At 36.1% G+C, this 20134-nt stretch overlaps 3 protein-coding genes across 4 annotated transcripts; 2 read left to right on the forward strand and 1 right to left on the reverse strand.

Annotated features, from left to right (window-relative positions):
- Window positions 1-269: 269 nt before the first annotated feature.
- Window positions 270-2297, forward strand: LOC128672022 (tubulin alpha chain-like). Its single transcript, XM_053748909.1, has 5 exons — window positions 270-435; window positions 515-728; window positions 814-1286; window positions 1367-1723; window positions 1913-2297. The coding sequence occupies exons 1-5, from the start codon at window positions 430-432 to the stop codon at window positions 2168-2170; spliced, it is 1308 nt and encodes a 435-aa protein (XP_053604884.1). The 5' UTR covers window positions 270-429; the 3' UTR covers window positions 2171-2297.
- A 323-nt stretch (window positions 2298-2620) lies between these two features.
- LOC128671954 (uncharacterized protein) lies at window positions 2621-9312 on the forward strand. 2 transcript variants are annotated; one of them, XM_053748806.1, is made up of 9 exons: window positions 2621-2774; window positions 3406-3571; window positions 3880-4012; window positions 5345-5477; window positions 5685-5871; window positions 6357-6612; window positions 7000-7155; window positions 7459-7571; window positions 8156-9312. In XM_053748806.1, exons 2-9 carry the CDS (start codon window positions 3410-3412, stop codon window positions 8294-8296), a joined length of 1281 nt encoding a protein of 426 aa, XP_053604781.1. In that variant the 5' UTR covers window positions 2621-2774; window positions 3406-3409; the 3' UTR covers window positions 8297-9312. The 2 variants fall into 2 exon arrangements, with proteins under 2 accessions (XP_053604781.1, XP_053604780.1); XM_053748805.1 differs by having other exon boundaries at window positions 3409-3571.
- A 48-nt stretch (window positions 9313-9360) lies between these two features.
- On the reverse strand, window positions 9361-19911 carry LOC128671956 (uncharacterized protein). The gene is made up of 4 exons (XM_053748807.2): window positions 19696-19911; window positions 19336-19616; window positions 17539-17736; window positions 9361-15716 (listed from the first exon to the last, which is right to left on the reverse strand). The coding sequence occupies exons 1-4, from the start codon at window positions 19775-19777 to the stop codon at window positions 15579-15581; spliced, it is 699 nt and encodes a 232-aa protein (XP_053604782.1). The 5' UTR covers window positions 19778-19911; the 3' UTR covers window positions 9361-15578.
- Window positions 19912-20134: the final 223 nt, after the last annotated feature.

The following is a 20134-nucleotide window of genomic DNA, read 5'->3' on the forward strand; positions in this document are numbered from 1 at the left end:
TGATTGATGCAGATTAATCAATGTCAGATTATCTGTCAATGTCAAGTAACGTGAAGTATGTAAAAAATGTTTCAAGATCAATAAGCCATGATCACAAATCATGCAGCCATGCAGGCTTTGTCAATGTCAAACTTTATCGTAACGCAACGTAAAATAATAAAATATTGTTGCTAACAATATTTAACTATTTTATGAAGAAATTGATATTAAACAAAATTTTATATTAGGAACTTGGCCTCATAGATTTAATTATAGGTAATAAACACACTGTCACATCTTCTCACAGATCGTAGGTACTCGTGAGTACAAAATGACATTTTGATTATTTTTAACGTAAATATGTTTCTATTAAATATTTTGGAAATAAACATGTAAAAAATCAAGAACATAACAACAATTCAAAATTTTTCGTGAAATTTATTCAAATTCATGGCAGTAAGTTAGGACAAACTAAATATTTACAGCTGGAAAAACTTCTTAGAAACTCTTACAAATCAGTTTATTGTTTCTTCAGAAAGAAGTTATTCATATCCACATCGGACAAGCGGGTGTGCAAGTTGCTAATGCATGTTGGGAATTGTATTGCCTGGAACATGGTATACGTCCAGATGGCATCTTGGCCTTTAATAACCATGATGACACCAGCCATGGCACATTCTTTAATGGTACTGGTGCCGGGAAGGTGATACCAAGAGTTGTCATGATAGATTTGGAGCCCACACCAATAGGCAAGATATTAAGGAACCCATTAAATTCACTCGTATTTACATCACAAGTTACATACTATATTTAATGGTATCATATTGATTCCAGATGAAATACGAACAGGAACTTATCGCGAACTGTTTCATCCAAATTCATTATTAACTGGCAAAGAAGATGCTGCAAGTAACTTTGCTCGTGGATATTTCGGCGTTGGTCGAGAGATGATTGATTTGGCTCTCAATAGAATTAGGGTGACAGCTGAGCAATGCACTCATCTCCAAGGATTTATTATCTTCAGATCCTTTGGAGGCGGGACTGGTTCTGGGTTTACTGCACTTCTATTAGAAGGACTCACCAAAGATTATGGAAAGTTGTCCAAAATAGAATTCGCAATATATCCATCTCCTCAAATATCGCCTATTATTGTGGAGCCATACAATGCTGTATTGACGACTCACGCTTGCATGAATACCGAAGACGTTTGCTTTATCTTCGACAATGAAGCACTTTATGATGTTTTAGCCAGATCATTAGATGTGCCAAGGCCTACTTATACCAATTTGAATAGGCTCATAGCTCAGGTACAACAGAATTTTAAAATTGTTGTATTGCTTGTTACACATATCTTACTGAAGTTTTATTTACCACTGTATATTTACAGGTGGTATCTTGCATGACCGCTTCCTTACGATTTGAAGGTTCTCTGAACGTTGAGTTGGTGGAGTTCAGAACTAATCTTATACCGTACCCCAGAATCCACTTCCCTTTGGTCACGTTTGCCCCATTAGTACCTCCCAGCAGAGGTTTGCACGAGAGTAATACCACTCATCAGCTATTGATGTCTTGCTTCGAGCCTGCTAATCAGATGGTGAAGTGCGATCCAAGACAAGGCAGCTACATGTCGTGTTGTCTGTTGTTCAGAGGAGATGTAAATACCAACGATATCAATTCGGCTATCAATCAAATCAAACAAATGAGGAGCATCAAATTCGTTTCATGGTCTCCCACTGGATTTAAGGTAAGACAAAAAGTAAAAACCTTACAATAGTACGTCTAGATCTAATAACTAGCTTTTGCCCTGTGTGAATTTCTCTGCGAAAGCGGAACAGACACGATTTTCATACAGATTTAACAATAATATTATTTTTTTCGTATCTTTTGAGATTTTGATGGATTTTACAATATATTCTCATAATGATTATTTTAGATTGGTGTAAACAACCAACCACCACTTACAGTACCAGGTGGTGATTTAGCTGCTTTAGAAAGAGCATGCGTGATGGTTTCAAACAACTCCGCAATACGAATTGCTTGGGAGCGAATCAGCAGAAAGTTCTCGTTGATGTATGCTAAGCGGGCTTTCGTCCACCACTATGTAGGGGAAGGAATGGAGGAAGGAGAGTTCAAGAATGCGTTGCAGAATGTGAAAGCGTTGTCCAATGATTATTTAGAAATGGATGGTTAATTTTGTCAGTGTATTGACAATAATCTTGCTTGATGCACGTTGTGAATAATATAACTTGTTGAAATCATGAAATTATGACAAAGTACTTATGTTATGACAATAGAACAAATAAATAATTTATATTGAATATTGTGGCTATTTTTACATATAAGTACCTATTTTATACAGAACGAGTAACCCCTACCTTCAACAAGTTAATTTCATAAAAACATGCTTTTCTGCATCTCATTCTTGAGCCTATATTACTATAGGCTCAAGTCCACAATACAAAGTGCTCCAATTTACGAGCAAATATATTCTTATTGTAGCTATATCGGTGGTCACTATTTTAACACATATATAAGAACTTAAATGTTGTAAGCATAAAAATAATAATTTTGGCACTTTTCAATAAAAAATAAAGAATGTCACTGTCAATTCTCACCCCGTTCAATCAAGTGTCATGTCAACTCGACCGACCGAGACGACTTAAAATCAGAAGTAAAATATTGTGATGTGACTGATTGGTGTTGTTTTTAATGTTGAAATAAAAATAGATAATAAATGTGAACTTCCGATAGTTGGAGTCATTGCGATTTATTCTGGTATCATATTCACATTCCAGGTAAAGAAACAGGAGTTACAGAACCGTAAATATAGCAATATTTTGGATAGGTTATGTCTGTATTGAAATGCGCTGAATCTATTTGTTATCTTCTTTGTAGCGCGCACTCTAAAGTTGACTAGATATCTCAATTAAACAATGATATTAAGTTTAAGAATCTGTAATAATAGGTGGAAATCCCTAGTCTCTGTTTACCTCCATGGATGGGAATTGGGCGTGATAAATAATAGAAAGTGATATGTATGTAAATAATACCTATACAAAAATTACTACAGTTTTGGTTCAAATTATTCAATAATACCTAGGGACAGTCAGAGTATAGATAAAGAGTAATGAATTTAGGATTGAAAACCTATTTAGAAATGTATCTGTTTGATATCATACTGCTACATAGAAACTAAACATAGCACTCATAACATTGATTGTTTGCACAATATTTGTACCTAAATGTGAAGTGTTGAGTAAACATTTGCTAATGCTAATGACATTATGAAAGCTTATCACACAGGCAATCTGTTTTGTGGATACATACTTATGAATAAGCTCTTACTTATAACATTATTGACTGGAAAAGATACATTCGTTGGATAAGTTAGCCATTGTCATAATTTTTTTACAAACATTGTCTTAGCAGCATGTTGATCGTGTCACACCTGTGCCGCTGCACTCAGCCGCTGCGAGCTGTGCAGAGCAAGCTGCTACTTTCCGGAACCAGGAATTCATTCAACATTGGCAGTAGGCAGCTTGTGACGCCAGTCAGGAGTTCTAATGGCAGACTGGGGAATAAGGGTTTTAGGGTAAGTTTTGTTTTATGTTATTTATGTGGATTTATGTGGATATTGAATCAATATCAACAATCACTGACAGGATCAAGATTGGTTTTTACTAGTAATAGTGGATTTGATAGTCTATCTAGACAGAGAGAGTAGACTTATTAGTCTCTAAATGAATAATGATAGAACAGGTATCATAATACCTGATGAAAAGCTCCCACCGGGTGGAGAGTGCAGAGTTTCCCTGGACAGTCTGGAAGTCTCCAAATAAGGCCTAGTTTTTTTATAGTAGGCAAATGAACATAGAAAATTAAATTAAACTTTATTTACAGTTAAGTGAACTAGTCAAATCAAACGGCATGGTTGCTCGCTTCTGTGCAACCACTCCCAAGCCGAGGCCTCCCAAAGTGGTTGGCTACTGGCTGCTGGGCTGCAGCGGCATGGTGTTCACAGCGGTGGTGCTAGGTATGGTGGCTGGGTACTTGATATTGCTGTACTGTGTATATCATGTTGTTAATCTGGCTTTGAAATCTACCAATGGTAGTAAGTAGGATTTTGTTTTGCATTAAACAAGGAACGATCTTTATATAGATTATATAGATTAGGAATTTTAAAATGTTTTTTATATATAAATCGTTTTGGTCTCTTATCATGTGATAATTAAAAAAAATAGGATTAAGTACAAACTTAGGACATTGTTAAAGATTCTGAACATGGATTCTCAAAATTATATTCAGTACTTAATTGGTTTTAGTTTTAAAATGAAGTAGGTAGCAGTCAACTAACTAGGGTTAGAGGCATGTCTCTTGTCATTTATTTATTTTTCTTTAATATATGAAGCACATTAATGTAACTTTACTTTGAAATAAATCATGTCATGATTTATTGTTGTTTTCTTTCAAAATTCTGTTAGCCTGTTTTAGGAGTATCAACTTTAAAATTCTAAAATAGTGTAAAGTTTTCAATTTTGATCTAGTCCTAGGCTTGCTTAAGTTCTCTATTTTTATGAACATAGGTACTTACATAAAAAAATAATTCAAAACAATACATCTTAGCATGGAATATGAGATTATTTAAAAATTTGAAAAAAAAAATACAATCTAGCCATTTTGTATATAATAAAAATCTGTCTAAATCTTGAATTTTTACATCATCATCATATTTTGATACCTATTTATATTTAACCGACCTAGACCAGATCTTTATACACTCAATTCCAGATAAAAAGCAGGTAGTTAAATAGGTTTTCGCTATTTTTAAAACAATATTTGTGGAACACACTGTAGTTCTACCTTTTGGTGATGTATCGGAATAAAAAAATATTCGAATGGGTTAACCTGTAACAGGTCTTTATATGTTATTTTCATATAATAATATTAAGTATTTTACATACTGAAATTGAATGATTCCCACTTCGGAAATGAATATTCATTAGAATATTTATTGAGAAAACAACACAATTACAAAATACATAACAATGCGAAATACAGAGGAGGAAAAGCAATATTTATTTAAATAAATGTGCTCGAATTTTGAAATGAACCCATCTCAGCCAATGTTGTTTACCTCGTGTTATATACGCAGTGTTTAGTTGTCATATTTTTTCAAAACGGACGATTATATTGGGGTGATTTTTGGTGTGGTGTTAGTTGGAGATCTGGAAAGTGACATAGATTTATTGATTATGACAATGGCTTTTCTTGTAATCTAAAAAAAAATGAAGCTTTAACCTTTGATGTGTTTGTTATTACAAATTGTTTCGTGTAAAATATACGTACCTAGTTATGCTTACTGTAGGTGGCGTAACTAGACTGACGGAGTCTGGACTGTCGATGGTGACGTGGCGGCTGCTGGGGGAGAAGTTGCCCACCACTGAAGAAGAGTGGATGAGAGAGTTCGAGAAGTACCAGCAGTATCCTGAGTATAAATAGTAAGTTCAATCGAGTGTATGTTCTACTACTTATTGATCTTTGAAACAAGAGTAATGAATCTCTCTTATGAAATACGATTGTTACTTTTGTGATGAATTGTGTACAGGTGTCGCTTAAAGGCCCGGCGGATTATTTCACTGGATGACGGATTAAGTTACGAAATAAGAAGTTATAAACATCTAAACAAAAACAAAAATTTTCGACAGCAAAAACCAGCACATAACGTTATCAGAATTCAAATGGATTTGGTGGATGGAGTTCGCGCACCGCTCGTGGGGGCGCGCAATCGGCGCCGTCGTGCTGCTGCCAGCCGCCGCCTTCTGGGCACGGGGACTGCTCGACCGCCCCATGAAGATCCGCGTCAGCGTGTACTGTGCGCTCGTGGCCGCTCAGGTGAGGACTAGCACAGTTTGGGGGTATAGGCTAGATAGATCTCGTTTTAGCCATATATATTCGTAACCTCTTTTTTCATGAAATATTAATTTTTAATATTAGTTAAGTATCTATTCATCATCATCTTTAGCATCTATAGTGATTTTAATAAAGATTTTATTTAGATAATTGAATGAGTTATTCTTTCGAGTCATACAAGAGAATTATTTCTAAATAAATTAATAATGTAAAGGGGCATCGATCACGTTAAAATTTACGTTGTGATAATTTTATTTGTGAATCGAAATATATTTCTAAACATGGATGGATGGAAACAGGCTGATAGACCAACGTTCCACACTTATATCAATCTGAAAAATATAATTTTCCATATTGACTCGACCGGGAAAAATAATGCAACAGAGATCATCGAGACAGGAGGGAGAGAGGTGAAAACCATCAATAGCCGGTACCGAACCAATAATGATCGCTCATCGCCTGAACAGGGTCTAATGGGCTGGTACATGGTGAAGTCAGGTCTGGAGGACCGCTTCCAAGGCCCGTCGGACGTGCCGCGGGTGTCGCAGTACCGGCTGGCGGCGCACCTGGGGCTCGCCTTCCTGCTGTACGCGGGGCTGCTGTCCGGCGCGCTGCGCGTGCTGCGGCCGCCGCGCGCTGTGCGCGTGCGCGTGCGCGCGCTGCGGGCCGTCACCGCGCTGGCGCATTCTGTCAAAGCTATGGCGTTCTTTACCGCGTTGTCAGGTGGGCTTTGTGTGTGGGTCGTGAAATCGCAGCTGAACGTTTGTTGTAAGATTTGTTTACGCTATCACCGTGCTTGCGGCGGCACACGAAAGAGATCTAATCTGCGTTACTCGATATGAATATTATAAAATTTACGTAGGTATAAATATACTTTGACATGATAAATTAAAATTAGAATGCCAGATGGCAACGGCAAACCGCTCCCTTAATAGTATAAGGAATACGACTACGAAGAAAGAGACCCGAATAAAACCTCGCCTAGCGTGTTGAACGAACTAGACGTAAATTACGCGTGACACGCACGGCGCATTTTCACTAAATAAAATGGCGGGGCGTTACGTCTTTTTTTCCAGTCTGAAGTTATCATTATGAAATTTATTTTCACAGGCGCGTTCGTAGCGGGTTTAGATGCGGGCCTAGTCTACAACTCGTTCCCCAAGATGGGTGACCACTGGATACCGTCAGACATTTTAGAATTCTCACCAAAGATACGTAATTTCACCGAAAACCCGGTTACAGTGCAATTCGACCACAGGATATTAGGTAAGTCCACTGAAATAGATTAAGCGCAAGGCACACCTAACAGGTGTGAAAATGTAACGAATACTTATAACTTTAAGATCAAGTTTCTGGATGAACAATTGATCTTCATATTGCTCGATAAAAACTCACCGTTTTTTCAGAGTCTATGCACGGGTGCGAAACTATTTTGTGATTACTTAGTTTTACAATAACAATTGCTTTCGTAAAATGCCGGTGTTTCGCTTGTCTCCCCTCAAGAATAACGCCAAACCAACCAACCAAACCACGATAACCAAAATCACGATGAACAACAATTTATAACAGGAACAACGACGCTAGCGTTGGCGACAGCCCTGTGGCTGAAGGCGCGGCGCAGCCCGCTGTCCCCCGCCGCGGCCCGCGTGGCCCACGCCGTGGGGGCCATGGCCTGGCTACAAGTAAGTAACCCTTTATATGTATGTGACGTTCCACAGGTAAGGTATGTTATGGTCGATTTATTTACGAATATTTCTAAAATTCGCTACTCAAAAACTGTTTAGATCAAAAAATACACATACAAAAATCCTCCATAAAATACCTTCTTACCTAGCTTGAAACGTCATCACAGAATATATAACGAAACACGATAATCAAATGTCAATTAAATCGATCAATTTTATTTATAACCAGCTACCCCCCGGGGCTTCGCTCCCGTGAGATTTTCGCAATAAAAAATTTAAGGTTATTTTCTACCCGTGTACCAAATTTCATAACAATCGGTCCAGTGATAATGCGTGAAGAGACAACAAACTTACTTTCGAATTTATAATATTAGTTGGGAAGTTGAGATAACAATTAGTATTTTTGTTCTCATTAAAGTATATTAAAAACGCTTCTTGACTACAACATTTGTAACGTCACTTGTGCCCACTGTCATACAACACAAGTGCCCAGATATATATTTTTTGACTTGATGGCATACCTTATGTACTATGTAGCTATTTATATAGAAACAAAATGAACCAGTAATTGTTCCCAACAGGTGGGGCTGGGCATCATGACTCTGCTGCACTACGTGCCGACCCCCCTGGCAGCGTCCCACCAGTCCGGGTCCCTCATGTTACTGTCTTTAGCGATTTGGTTGACGCACGAGATTAAACTGCTCAAGTATATTCCTAAGTAGGCACATTCAAAGTTTCGTTAGGCTATAAAACTGATTTAATTATGTCTGTATCTTTTAAAAAATAAATGTCGTTCTGTCTACACCATATATATACAAAAAAAAAAACTGTATAGTTTAGATATAAGCGCGAGTTTGGGCGTCTTCATTTAAAATCACTTTTAAAATATGAGATTTTTGGAAAAGTAGTAAGCCATAAGATTTATTATGGCAAAGTTTATTTGTAAAGTTAAAGCAATTATTTGATTAATTTCAAACGAGCTAAAACATTCTATATACTGTCTGTCAAGAAAAAGAAAAAATGCAGTTCGTTCAAAAACGGATTTGTGAACATACTAAATTTCTTTGCTATTGCAACCATTCCATAGAATGGTCAAGATTGGTCGATAAACACTCAGTATTGCCAGCCAAAAGCGCCTTCTTGACAGACTGTATGTTCGTTTTGAAAAAACCTCGGAGTGTTTGACAATAAGAGTCGATCTAAACTAACGACACCCTAGGAGATTTTCCGTCAACAATAATTCCACTATTTTTAAACAACCTCTGGTGTTACTATGGGCAGGTCTATGTCGACGAGAAAATGTGTAAAATAAGTTCATTATTATTTTATTAAAGTGCAACAATTGATTTGTTAAATTGATTTTGCACTTTTTGACTCGTATTTTTTATTTCAATGTTACATCGCATTTGTTCAGTCTTACTCTAAATGTGATAATTTCCAACGATCTCTATATGTTTACAAACAGGGATTTACATGTTTAAAACTAAACCAATATTATGTTTTCAAAACCCTTAGATAATCGAAATAGTTCTCGATTAGACAGAGAGATCCGATAAACATCCTTCAGTTTTGAATCGATTTTTATTGTTATTCCACATTTTTAAAGGAAATTTGAATACAAATTTTCAGTTTCATGCATATTCCCTATTCCATGCAAAGTTATGTATTATGAAATACTTTCAAATTTATTTTATACGTTCAGTATTTAGACAAATATAGACTGGAAATATAGGAAGAATTTTAATTTGACCTTCTATTTTAAAAGGGCTTTGGAGGAAAACAAAGGTTGCGGTTAAATCAATATTTACTTGAAACAATACTTAACAAATGACAGTACAGAATAAAACGATTTAAAAATTACACTTTTACAAGATAAAGTAAAACAGTGCTAACTCCTTTTCACACTTAGGTTGTATTCCAGAATGAAGAAGTTCCATGAAGTTTTAATTTTTAAAACACAAGTTTTATTTGTAAGGTAAATACATGAAAACGTAGTCGAATGGAACTATAATAGCCAGCCCAGTCTGTTTAAAAATATATTTTTTTTATACTTGATGCATCAGGGACATTCAACTGGTAATATCTCACAAAATTTAATTTGAAATTAAACACGGTCTCCTTCACTCTGTGATCATCAGTTACCATGATAAATAGGTCCAAGCTCTCTGTTAGTGTGAAAAGGGTTTCAGAAAGTGTCAGGCAGGTGTAACAGACAAACTCACAATTTACATCACATCACTGCAGGACGTGCGGTCACTCGGAACGGACAGTCTACGAAAACGAACGTAAATTACTTTTTTATATAAAACTCTCTTAAAATCTACGTTAACTTAGCGGAGAATTTACACAATCCTTTAGTTTTTAAGGTAAAATTAATTTCGAGATATTTCTTCCGGGACCTTATTAGTTCCTAACGTTATAATATCTACGCGCTAGCTTACGACGTAAAGTTATAATGAACTCTCGTCAAAAACAGTAAAGCTCAGTTTAGCTTGACGGCATACGCTGGAGCGTAAAATGAAAAACGTTGGAACTAAATAAAGGACACAATACTTCATCAAAACAGACTTTATGCGAACGAATTCAATTTTAACCCATTTCTTCACATACGCCGCTCGTAAATTTTAAATTTATTTCCTCCGAAAGTCGTATAAAGTCTGAATTTGCCTAATTATTATACCACTAGTCTCAAATAGTTATTGTTCCGTATCGTTCCTTCGTTAAATACTGGAAAGAGACAAAACAAAGAGTAACTATTCCAAGCCTAACCAGAGCTTAATATATATCAATAGTTTAATAACCAATCGTGGAATGGCTAGCGAAACCAAAATAGCTTAGAAATAATTTATATTGCCCAAACAGCTCAACGATAGCCAAAACCTGCTTCAACACTGTGCGTTAACTAATTTTAGTACAAAGCTAGAAGTGAACTTTCGTAGATACACTCTTCCGCTCAATTTTGTGTAGGGTTTAACTGTTAAGAGAATTAAATTGTTAAAATCATCAAGAAAAAACATAGACAACATTGGACAGAGGCGGCATAAAATTTCTGATAATCTGGTTTTTATCGTGATCGGAATCGCTATAAGTTTAACATGCTGTACTGTCCACATAAAGTTGGATCGAGGTTTAACTATTTAAAAATTGAATGCATTAAAGAGATAATTTTGCCCAGCAGTGGGACCTCAAAACTAAACTTGAAAAAACCTGTTTATGGAAGAATCAAGCGGAATAATCTAGCTTCGATAAACAACATTGAGGGCCACTTACTGATAAAATATCATATTGAAATCTGTCATGCAGATGCATCCAACACTTCTATACTTTATTAGCAGGCGGTGAAACGGGCCCTTACACGTAAAGCACGCGCGTGCGCACTCGAGAAATATCGTCACATACAATAGTAGCTCAACCACAAAACGGGCCGGCCTCAGCGAACCGAACACATTTTACATTTTTCACGTTAAACCCCTTCCACACGACACAATCTGATTGCCCAATTTGATTGCTGATTGAATTGGGTACAATCTGAGCGGACGTATACAACTATATCGCCAATTTCAATATTTGACTGAGCAATCCCAAATCGGGCGATACCGACCACCCAATGACTTTGAATTTCATACTTCCGTCCACACGACCCAATTTTACTGTCAATCTAATCAAATTGGGCGTAAAATTGGGTCGTGTGGAAGGGGATTTACTATACTTTGAAATTATAGTTTTAAAGTTAATGGTACAATATTTACAGAGCAATTTATATTGCATCACAAAAACATCTTATACTTATTTGTTTTCACGTAGAAGGACATGGTAATCGTAAAAAAAAACTTTACTTGCGCTATATATCTGAAGTGTATTGGATATGTACAATAAGTCAATAACAGCTCTGGTTATACTATATGGCGTTATAAAAGGAAAATGTTATGTTCTATTTCAGTCTAAAATATATACATATTTTTAAACATCTTTATTCTGGTCTCAGTTTGTCTCATTTTGCAAAAAGCAGCTTGATCCGCTGAAACCGGCAGCACCCGACATTATATTACAGCATGCAAATTAACGTCTAGCGATCATTAAAATAATATGTTATACGTAAGTATAAAGTAACTAATCACAATACATGGCAGTCGCTTTATGTACGCAGAGCGGAGCGGCGCGTGACGCATTCTTTTATATATTATATATATTCATGTGATACATGCCAAATTTGATGTTTAATGCTTTGACAATCCCTTAAAAATCGTAAACAAGGAAAGCTATAGACATCGTCATATTTCTCGTCTCGCTTATATAAAAAAGAAAATTGCGTATTAGAAATGCACGAGAAGTTTCGGTGTGCTATTCATAGCACTTACCCCTCGTGTGATCGATTTTACAACGCCATGAGATGGGCCGGGAAGTTATATGTATGTTCTATCTCATTTGGCTACGCTAGCACGTCGTCTTTAGTTTCCTTTGATAAAAATATTGATAAAGTCCAACAAAAAACCATATCTCGTGAAACTACTACAAATCAAATCAAATATAACGAATATTTGATTTGATTTGTAGTAGTTTCACGACTGAATTAACTGGCAGAAACATCAAATTTGACTTAGCGCGCCATTGCAAATAACTGGACCAGACATGATCATGTCATTCCCAGCTAGCCCGGCTTCAAATCCATTTAGCATACCACATATACTGATAAATAAATATAACCTACTGCAGAAAATGGCAGCGCGCCGCCAATAAATAAATAGTGAAATAGATTAAATCTAACTAAAACAATACAGCGTTCGCACACCGTTGGAGGTAAATGATACAACAACCATCTACATATAGATAAATATAAAAACTTGTGCTTGAGACCACACGACAGACGCGAAAACATTGCACTCTGTCGCTTTCTTTATCGACTCGAGCAGAGTATACCCTAACGAGCGTTTTCGTTTCGGTTCAGTCTCATCGAATACCCGCAAAACTATGTGCTCTTTCAGATGTTTTCACTTTTCTCATGTGATTTTATGGACTCATTGAGCTAGTCTTGGAGTAATGTTCTTATCTAACTCGACGACTTATTGACAGTCTGTTCAACAGTCTTATAAGTAAAAAATAATATACCCAATAAAAATAATATTCGAGGTTAAAATGGATGTTGTTGCACCATTCACCTCCTTACAAAATCTCATACGCACTTACCCTATATTCCGTCCCAAATAACTTTACACTACATTGGGGCTTCCTCGATAAATACGTGTTATACAAAAAATTACTTTATTACACCCTACTAAGTAGATATATGTTTGTGACGAAACTTAATATAAAATCAGAGGCCACAATAGTAGTAGACAAATCGAAACACGTAAGTAATTATTGTAAATTTAAAAAGTTGTAATTCTGTCAGTCCGTTGTTTCAAAACTGAAGTATTTACTATTTTAAAATCTCCAATAATTACTTACTAAAATTCCATTCATACAAGAAAATTACAATAAATTTATCCCAATAATAAATAAAATTTATACATAATATGTGCTCACAAAATCTTAACAATCTGTTATAATTTTAAAATTTAATTACATTTACCTAATATAAATGTATTATTACTGCAGTGATACGAAATACCTATATTAACTTTCAGTTGATCAATATGGTACCTACATATATTTAGAATATATCTATATATGTTTTATTCTGATATGGAATACGTAGCGATGAGAAAGCACGAGTATTCGTCCTTGTGATATAACGTATGTAAATAAATAAATCAAAAACGCTATTTTACGTTATACCCAAAAAATATAAGGAAAAAAGTATAATTACATGTAAACATAACTTTTTACTATAAATTAAATATATTAGCCTTTCAACTGAAATCAAGAACAAACATAAATTTGTTACACATAGAGAATAGACAACCAACTCATTCACTCAGACGAAAGAGCGTCCAACACAAAAATATCCGACAAAATATTATATATCTATCTAACTATGTACAGTTACCGAGTGCTAAGTAATGAAAAGCAGGCTTTCAAAGGATTGTAGAGAGACAAACCGGTATAGTGACGTCTCTTTCACTCAATTCCTATGCAACATTAAACATTTGGCTTGATTTTTACCGCGTATTAAGCGATGATATTCTTGCTAATGTTGACAAATATCAAAATAGAAACTACTTTGACTTTTTTCGGTTTCACACTTTTTCGAAGTGCGAGAGAGAAGGATTTACATCAAATCGATCTACTCCTTAAACCTGAAATGCATTATTTACCGCCAGGTACATTACAAGCCAACGAAGACCGAGGGAAGCGATTGCAAATCAAGAATTTACTTTATTACTCAAGACATAAAGTGCAAATTCGGTTTCAATGTAACAACTCACCCTTTCGAGACACACTAAAATCGCGCTAAACAGAGTAAACATAAAGTTCTTCTCTTTTTTGAATGTTCCTAATAGGTATCTCTTCCTTCGGTTAACGTTGACGATATCGCATACACAGCACAAAGGCGCGCACCCGCAACGCGCCGCCAAACGCTGCATATTGCGTTCGCCGTTCGCCGCCAACACAGTGAGTGTTCGTCAACCCATGAGCCGTACATGCATGAAGTACAAGTAGGTATATCTGACCCAATATCTTATAACGTCTTGCGCAAACGTCGCATTGATTAAGATTTTAGCTAAATAGTAGCAAAAACTATACTAATCAAGCGACCTTATTTGTACAAACAGAATTTTTGCACTACTTCGATTTTAGACGGGCTCACAAGGTTATTGACACAAAATATGTATGTATACTACATAGTTATATGCTTGTGACAGCTGTCAAAAATGTGCATTGTGCACGTTTAAATCGTTCACATGTCACACAGGTATATAAGGTTTTTGTACAATGTATAGCCTGGATTACCTAAATATGGCAAACAATATGTTAACAGTCGGACCTGCATGGCGTCGAATCACGTCTACATCGTAGTAAATGCTATTCAGGGCGCATCACTTTAGATAAACTTCACATAAGGTCTACACATGTTTGTAAGTTTGTCTTTAACTTCAGTAAGATTTATAAACTATCGCCATAACATTGGACCGAATTGGAGTATTGTGACATATATTTTTGTCACAAAATACTGTACCCAATTTTGTAGTGTCGCAGAATTGGAGTATTGTGACATATATTTTTGTCACAAAATACTGTACCAAATTTTGTAGTGTCGCAATGCCACCAAATATTATAAAAAAAAATGGTTTATAAATCCTATGATGTCATTCAAATTTTACAAATTCCGAACATTTTAATAATACTACCTTTGAAGGTAGAAAGTTGTGAAATTCTATGTGAAGCTCGTGCAATCACGAAATCTCCCTTGAAATGTCTTTCCTTAAAATGTCATTGTCAAAATCATCGCCCACAGTTTTTTTTTTCATAATAAATCGAGGGAATGGCCTTTATTTTATTAGATACAGTGTCATTTATTTATTTTTACAATAATAACAGAAGTAATAGGGACTATTGTTCTAAATTGCAGTATAGGGTACATAGTTTTAGTTGACAGATTTACTTAATACAATAAAGTTATGAATAAAGACCAATCTTGACACAAATGACTTAAATCTTAACTTTAGTTATATTCACCAAATTATACATTTTATCTTTATTTTAAACTATATTTTGTTTCTAAAGGAGTAACCGGCAAAGTGGATGAGAATTGAAAATTAACTCAATATCGTTCCTTCATTCACAACTTTGTCAACTAAAATCTCTCGGATCTGATCATAGATTTATTTAAAAACAAGCAGCATCTATGTAAGTAGTAATGTTCCCAATTTTCCCATGTTTTATTTTACAGCATTACATCAACCCACCAAAATTAATTGCGAATTCGCCCTATTACTGCAAAAAGATCTATGCAAAGTTACCGTCATGCGGTCGGTACATGAATTTTGTAAATATATAAATTAACTATACAGGCGTGTTTGAGTGTGACGGACATTAGAAGACAGACACAGCCGGAGGGCGCGACTAGCTGGGCTCGGCGCTGACGATGACCTGCACTACGTACCCGGGCGTGATGCGCGCCTCCTCCACCAGCAGCCGGTCGCCCAGCAGCTTCCCGCCGTAGAACCAGCGCTGTCGCCATGGCTCTATGTTCTCTTGTGCCTGGAAGACCGAGTTTTGTGTTCATTTTGTGTAGGCGCCACACTATCGCAGAACTTTGACATATGTCGACGCGAAGGCATGAAAAAGAAAATGAAATAAATATACCGAATACGCCAAAGATTGTGCGAATTGTTCGCGGATAGTGTGTAGCCAGCCAATTCTAATTTTGATTATATAAACTGACTGAGAGTTTCCCTGCGGTATGCGATACTGAATCGATACAGTCCTCTATTTTCTTTTCCCCAACCTGTTTAAATGTCGCACTGTCCCATATCTTGGCTTTTTTATATTTGGTACAAGTATAACCGAAGCGTAGTTAAAGTCTTTTGACTTTAACTACGCTTCGGGTCTATTCAGTAATACCTCACAGGCGATTTAGATTATCATGCTAATTGTAAAGTGCTAATTACTAACTAGACTAGAGTATGTATTAATTAAATATCTAAGTAGATCTCACAAATCTTCATTTATACCAGGGATCCACTACGATACACTTGATTAATCAAAATAAATAATTAAAAAACCATTTTAAGATCAAGTATATCAAGACATGTCGCTTGACCTACCTATAAGCTATATTAGGCATGTGATTTTAGCAACATTGGAGGCCACGAGCGCTCACATCTTTGAATCAACAAGGCGCGGCGACGCAGCTGATGACTCACGCGATACAAAACATAATAAATTAGCTGCAGTGCGCACCTCCGATTTAGAATATTGTCCAATCGATCCACGGTAGCGACTTGTTTGTTAATGCCTTGGAAGATACGGCGCGTGAGTGTCGATTGACAGCGCTCTCCTAATGGGGACTAGATTCAAATGATTAGAGATTTAATTTGCAAAAGAATTATCTCAATCAGCATCTTATCACATGAATAATAATTACCACTATATTGCAAACGCCAAAATCAAATCAAGTTTTATTTTTATTATTACTTTTCCAAAACAATCACCCATCCCATAATCACCCCCCCCCCCCTAAAAACTATTTTGGTGTTGCCTGCTGTCTTAATACTTAATATTAAGCAAAAGTGAGTTTATTTGTTATTCTTAACTACTGTTCTACTACAATCGGAAAGATATGTAATTAGGAGTACGGATCAGACAGGGTGTAAGTAAAAAAAGTAAGCTACTAAACCACAAAGGCAGATCCTATATAGAACTTTCATCCTGAAAACATACTGTTTCATACCTACACCTGTCAAGTAAGTACATTTAACACATTTAATAAAATCTAACTCCACAGTAGCAATAAACAAAACAAATGCCCCATAAATGTTGATGCACATTGGTGTCGTCATCGCAGTTCAATGGCACATTGCTACGTGCGTGGACTGACAATGGTATAGTGAGTGTCCACCTGGCCATAGTTATTGTATGTAATTCGTAGATCAGCCAATCAAAAAACGTCGTGTGAATTGTATGATCGGTGCCGCAATTTTCTTTATAAGTAGCTGTATCCTTATAGGAATTTCAAAATCAAAAGTCCTAATGGGATATTTTAGAAGTACATACATCAAATTTTACCAAAAACTGTCTATGTACAATACACAGTCCACAACAAGTCAGCTGAAAATGTACTATTTTGACTATCAGCGACAAGGCTATGTATTCCTGCCGCCTTATATGACGTGACTACACGAGAGTAGGCCTACTATATTCTCAAGGAGGCTTGACGTCAGGCGGCCGGTTGTAAAATAACAGTCGAATCATCAAAGTTTAGTTTTTTTTAACATTGAGTCTCGGCTTCGCGGCGGCACAGCCCTGAATGCAATCGGAAAGAGGCGAAGAGGAAAGGGAACAATGAAGGAAAGAGACTCACATGCAGCTTATTCTTGCAGTGCGCGATGGTGTGCCTGGAGCAGACGGCGAGCTCGACGTCCTTGCAAGTGCTGGAGAGGCGCAGGCGCAGCGCCAGCTCCGCGCCGGCCTCCACCGGCTCCGACCACTCCGCCGGCGAGTCGCGACCGTGCGCCTCCTTCACCATGTTGATGGGCGGGGACAGGCAGTATATTGGCACCTACCACACGAGAATGTAGCAGCGTACAAAAACAAAAGGGACAGGAAATATATATTGCATACACACACTCAACAGACATTTTACAAACTTAACACAAAGAAAACTGTGTTAAGTTTGTAGTGTTGTTTCTCTCAAGGGGTACCATATTTTCTAAGACTGTTTTAGATGCTATTTTGGCGTAGCTTTTGTGATTCCAGAGGAAGGTTTAGGTATATAATTTATTATGCTCTTACACAAGCGAAGCCAGGACAGGCCGCCAGTAATAAACAAAGTTAACGCTGCAATGAGGCAGTTGACTTTGTTCATTTATTGGGTTAATGAAAATGAGATTTTTATTAACAAATTAGACCTTCAAAAGCAATTTTCCCTATCAATTTACAGAATGATCAATATTCAATAACATTTACAAGAGAATTATTATTGCTGAGAGAGTAGTATGAGGAAAGACTGGAAAAAAACTCAATGTTTCTTCAAACTTCAAATAGTCATTAATTATAATTCACAATGCTTCGATAAGTAGGTGAATTTGTAAATAGTTTTAAGACCAAATGTACATCTACAAATTATGTGAAATAAATGAGTAGGAATGAGAATGTTGTTACTGCACCTTCAGTAACAATTTTAAGAAAAGATTACACAAAATCTCCAAACTTCAAGACCGACAATTAAATATGTAAATAAGTAAATAAACTTGTTAAACAGTAAATCTAGCAAGTTACAATAAATTTTAATTACAACAGGTATTCAGACCACGAAGTAAGTTGATCCTCAAGCACCTAAGCACTAATAATATTAGAAAAAAATATTAATTCACTTTTACTAAAAACTATTTATACATTACTAAGAACCCCACAACATAGAGAGTAGAAGTATTCAAGGTGAGATAAACATTGTATACTTTATGGACATGTTTGACAGACAAATATGGCTTAGTGATAATTTGCAGAAAAATTGGCTGACCATGGCAGTATTCATAATAAATGGCATGGTAACAAATGACAGTACAAGTCCTGTCTGGCAAATTAATTAACATAGCACACTATATCATAATGTTTATATCTGTATAATTGTACCTATGTTTAGCAAATAAATTTATTGATTAAAATATGATTGTTTATTCACAGCAATGGTTGCTCTGAAATGTTAGTTGTTTGCCTGGTTGACAATTGATGAGAAAATGTACTTTTATAGGTATTATTCCTGAACTTGGATGATGATAATAAATATATTCTATTAGACATTAAGTTTTAGATAAAATATTTATATTTACCTATACATTATATTTTGAGGCATGAAATAATTCTAAATATTATTAATTTATATAATATAGAAAATTCCAGTCAGTATAGAGTTGAGGATGACCTGTTTTTAATTATAGTGTTCTACATCTAAACACATTCCTGAAAAGGAAAACACCACAAGGAAAGCCACACTTTAGGATATCCAACTAGCAGGTGAAGGTAAACCACTCCACTAAGATCAAGAAAGTTACTGGATGAGTGACTGACCTTTTACATAATTACATTCTTTACCATTGAGGAATACATCTATGGAAGTAACAATTATAATAAAATAATTCCAATGCTGGTTGCATTTTACCTGGTATCTAGTTCCCCACTCATCATAGCACTCTGTCAAGTACCCATTAGGCACGGAGACACTAGCTCCGTCCAGGATCGCCTGCGCGAGCTGGAAGTCCATGGCTTCAGCCGCCACGGCCGCCGCCCGCAGCGCGTCCCAGATCTCCTTGCGACCTTCAAACGCTGGCGCAGTGTCCCAAAACTCATCTCGTTTACTCCGCAATTGACCCTCTGTCAATGGAACGTCACTTTTCCACCTGATTGTCTCATGACACAATAACTGGTTTTTCCTCAGGCCACCTGTAGTAGAATAAGTAAGATTAGTGAACGTAGCGTTGATCCACGACCGTCTCCACGGAGACAGCCTATGCTCACGTACCGGAATTGGGCCGCGATACGGTCCCCGAAGACTCCTCGATCGGTCCGCTCCTGCTTCTAGTTATTCCTATGCATCCACCCATTGTGATCACATCATACAATTGCTGTTTTAACAAATATTTACAAAAAAATATCTAACAAATAACATATTTTATCTCCTGTGCACTTCTGTCAAAAAAGATTAGCTGTTCAAGTTTTGTGATTGCATTGATTGCGTTGTGAAAATGACAATCAGAACAAATTTTAAAATAATGTATTTTCAAAAGATTTAATTACTTTAAATGATTTTTACATTTGATACAAATTTTGCTCATAAAACTATTTGATGGTAGTACCTAGTCAAATAAAACCTAATTATTTTGTACGTTCATTTACGAATTTGTATTTTGTTTTGTAGGTATGTAGAATGTGAGTGGTTAAAACTAAACGTACCTAGATAT

This window comes from Plodia interpunctella, chromosome 8 (assembly GCF_027563975.2).
Source record: "Plodia interpunctella isolate USDA-ARS_2022_Savannah chromosome 8, ilPloInte3.2, whole genome shotgun sequence".
Lineage (NCBI taxonomy): Eukaryota > Metazoa > Arthropoda > Insecta > Lepidoptera > Pyralidae > Plodia > Plodia interpunctella.

Coding starts and splice junctions, on each gene's coding strand:
- LOC128672022 (XM_053748909.1), top strand. Junction 729..813: donor TTTGGAGCCCACACCAATAG/GCAAGATATTAA, acceptor TATTGATTCCAG/ATGAAATACGAACAGGAACT. Junction 1,724..1,912: donor GGTCTCCCACTGGATTTAAG/GTAAGACAAAAA, acceptor TGATTATTTTAG/ATTGGTGTAAACAACCAACC.
- LOC128671954 (XM_053748806.1), top strand. CDS start 3,410: ATGTTGATCGTGTCACACCTGTGCCGCTGCACTCAGCCGCTGCGAGCT. Junction 3,572..3,879: donor TGGGGAATAAGGGTTTTAGG/GTAAGTTTTGTT, acceptor CTTTATTTACAG/TTAAGTGAACTAGTCAAATC. Junction 7,156..7,458: donor ATTCGACCACAGGATATTAG/GTAAGTCCACTG, acceptor AATTTATAACAG/GAACAACGACGCTAGCGTTG.
- LOC128671956 (XM_053748807.2), bottom strand. CDS start 19,777: ATGGGTGGATGCATAGGAATAACTAGAAGCAGGAGCGGACCGATCGAG. Junction 19,617..19,695: donor CGTATCGCGGCCCAATTCCG/GTACGTGAGCAT, acceptor ATTCTACTACAG/GTGGCCTGAGGAAAAACCAG. Junction 17,737..19,335: donor AGTGGGGAACTAGATACCAG/GTAAAATGCAAC, acceptor CTCGTGTGGTAG/GTGCCAATATACTGCCTGTC.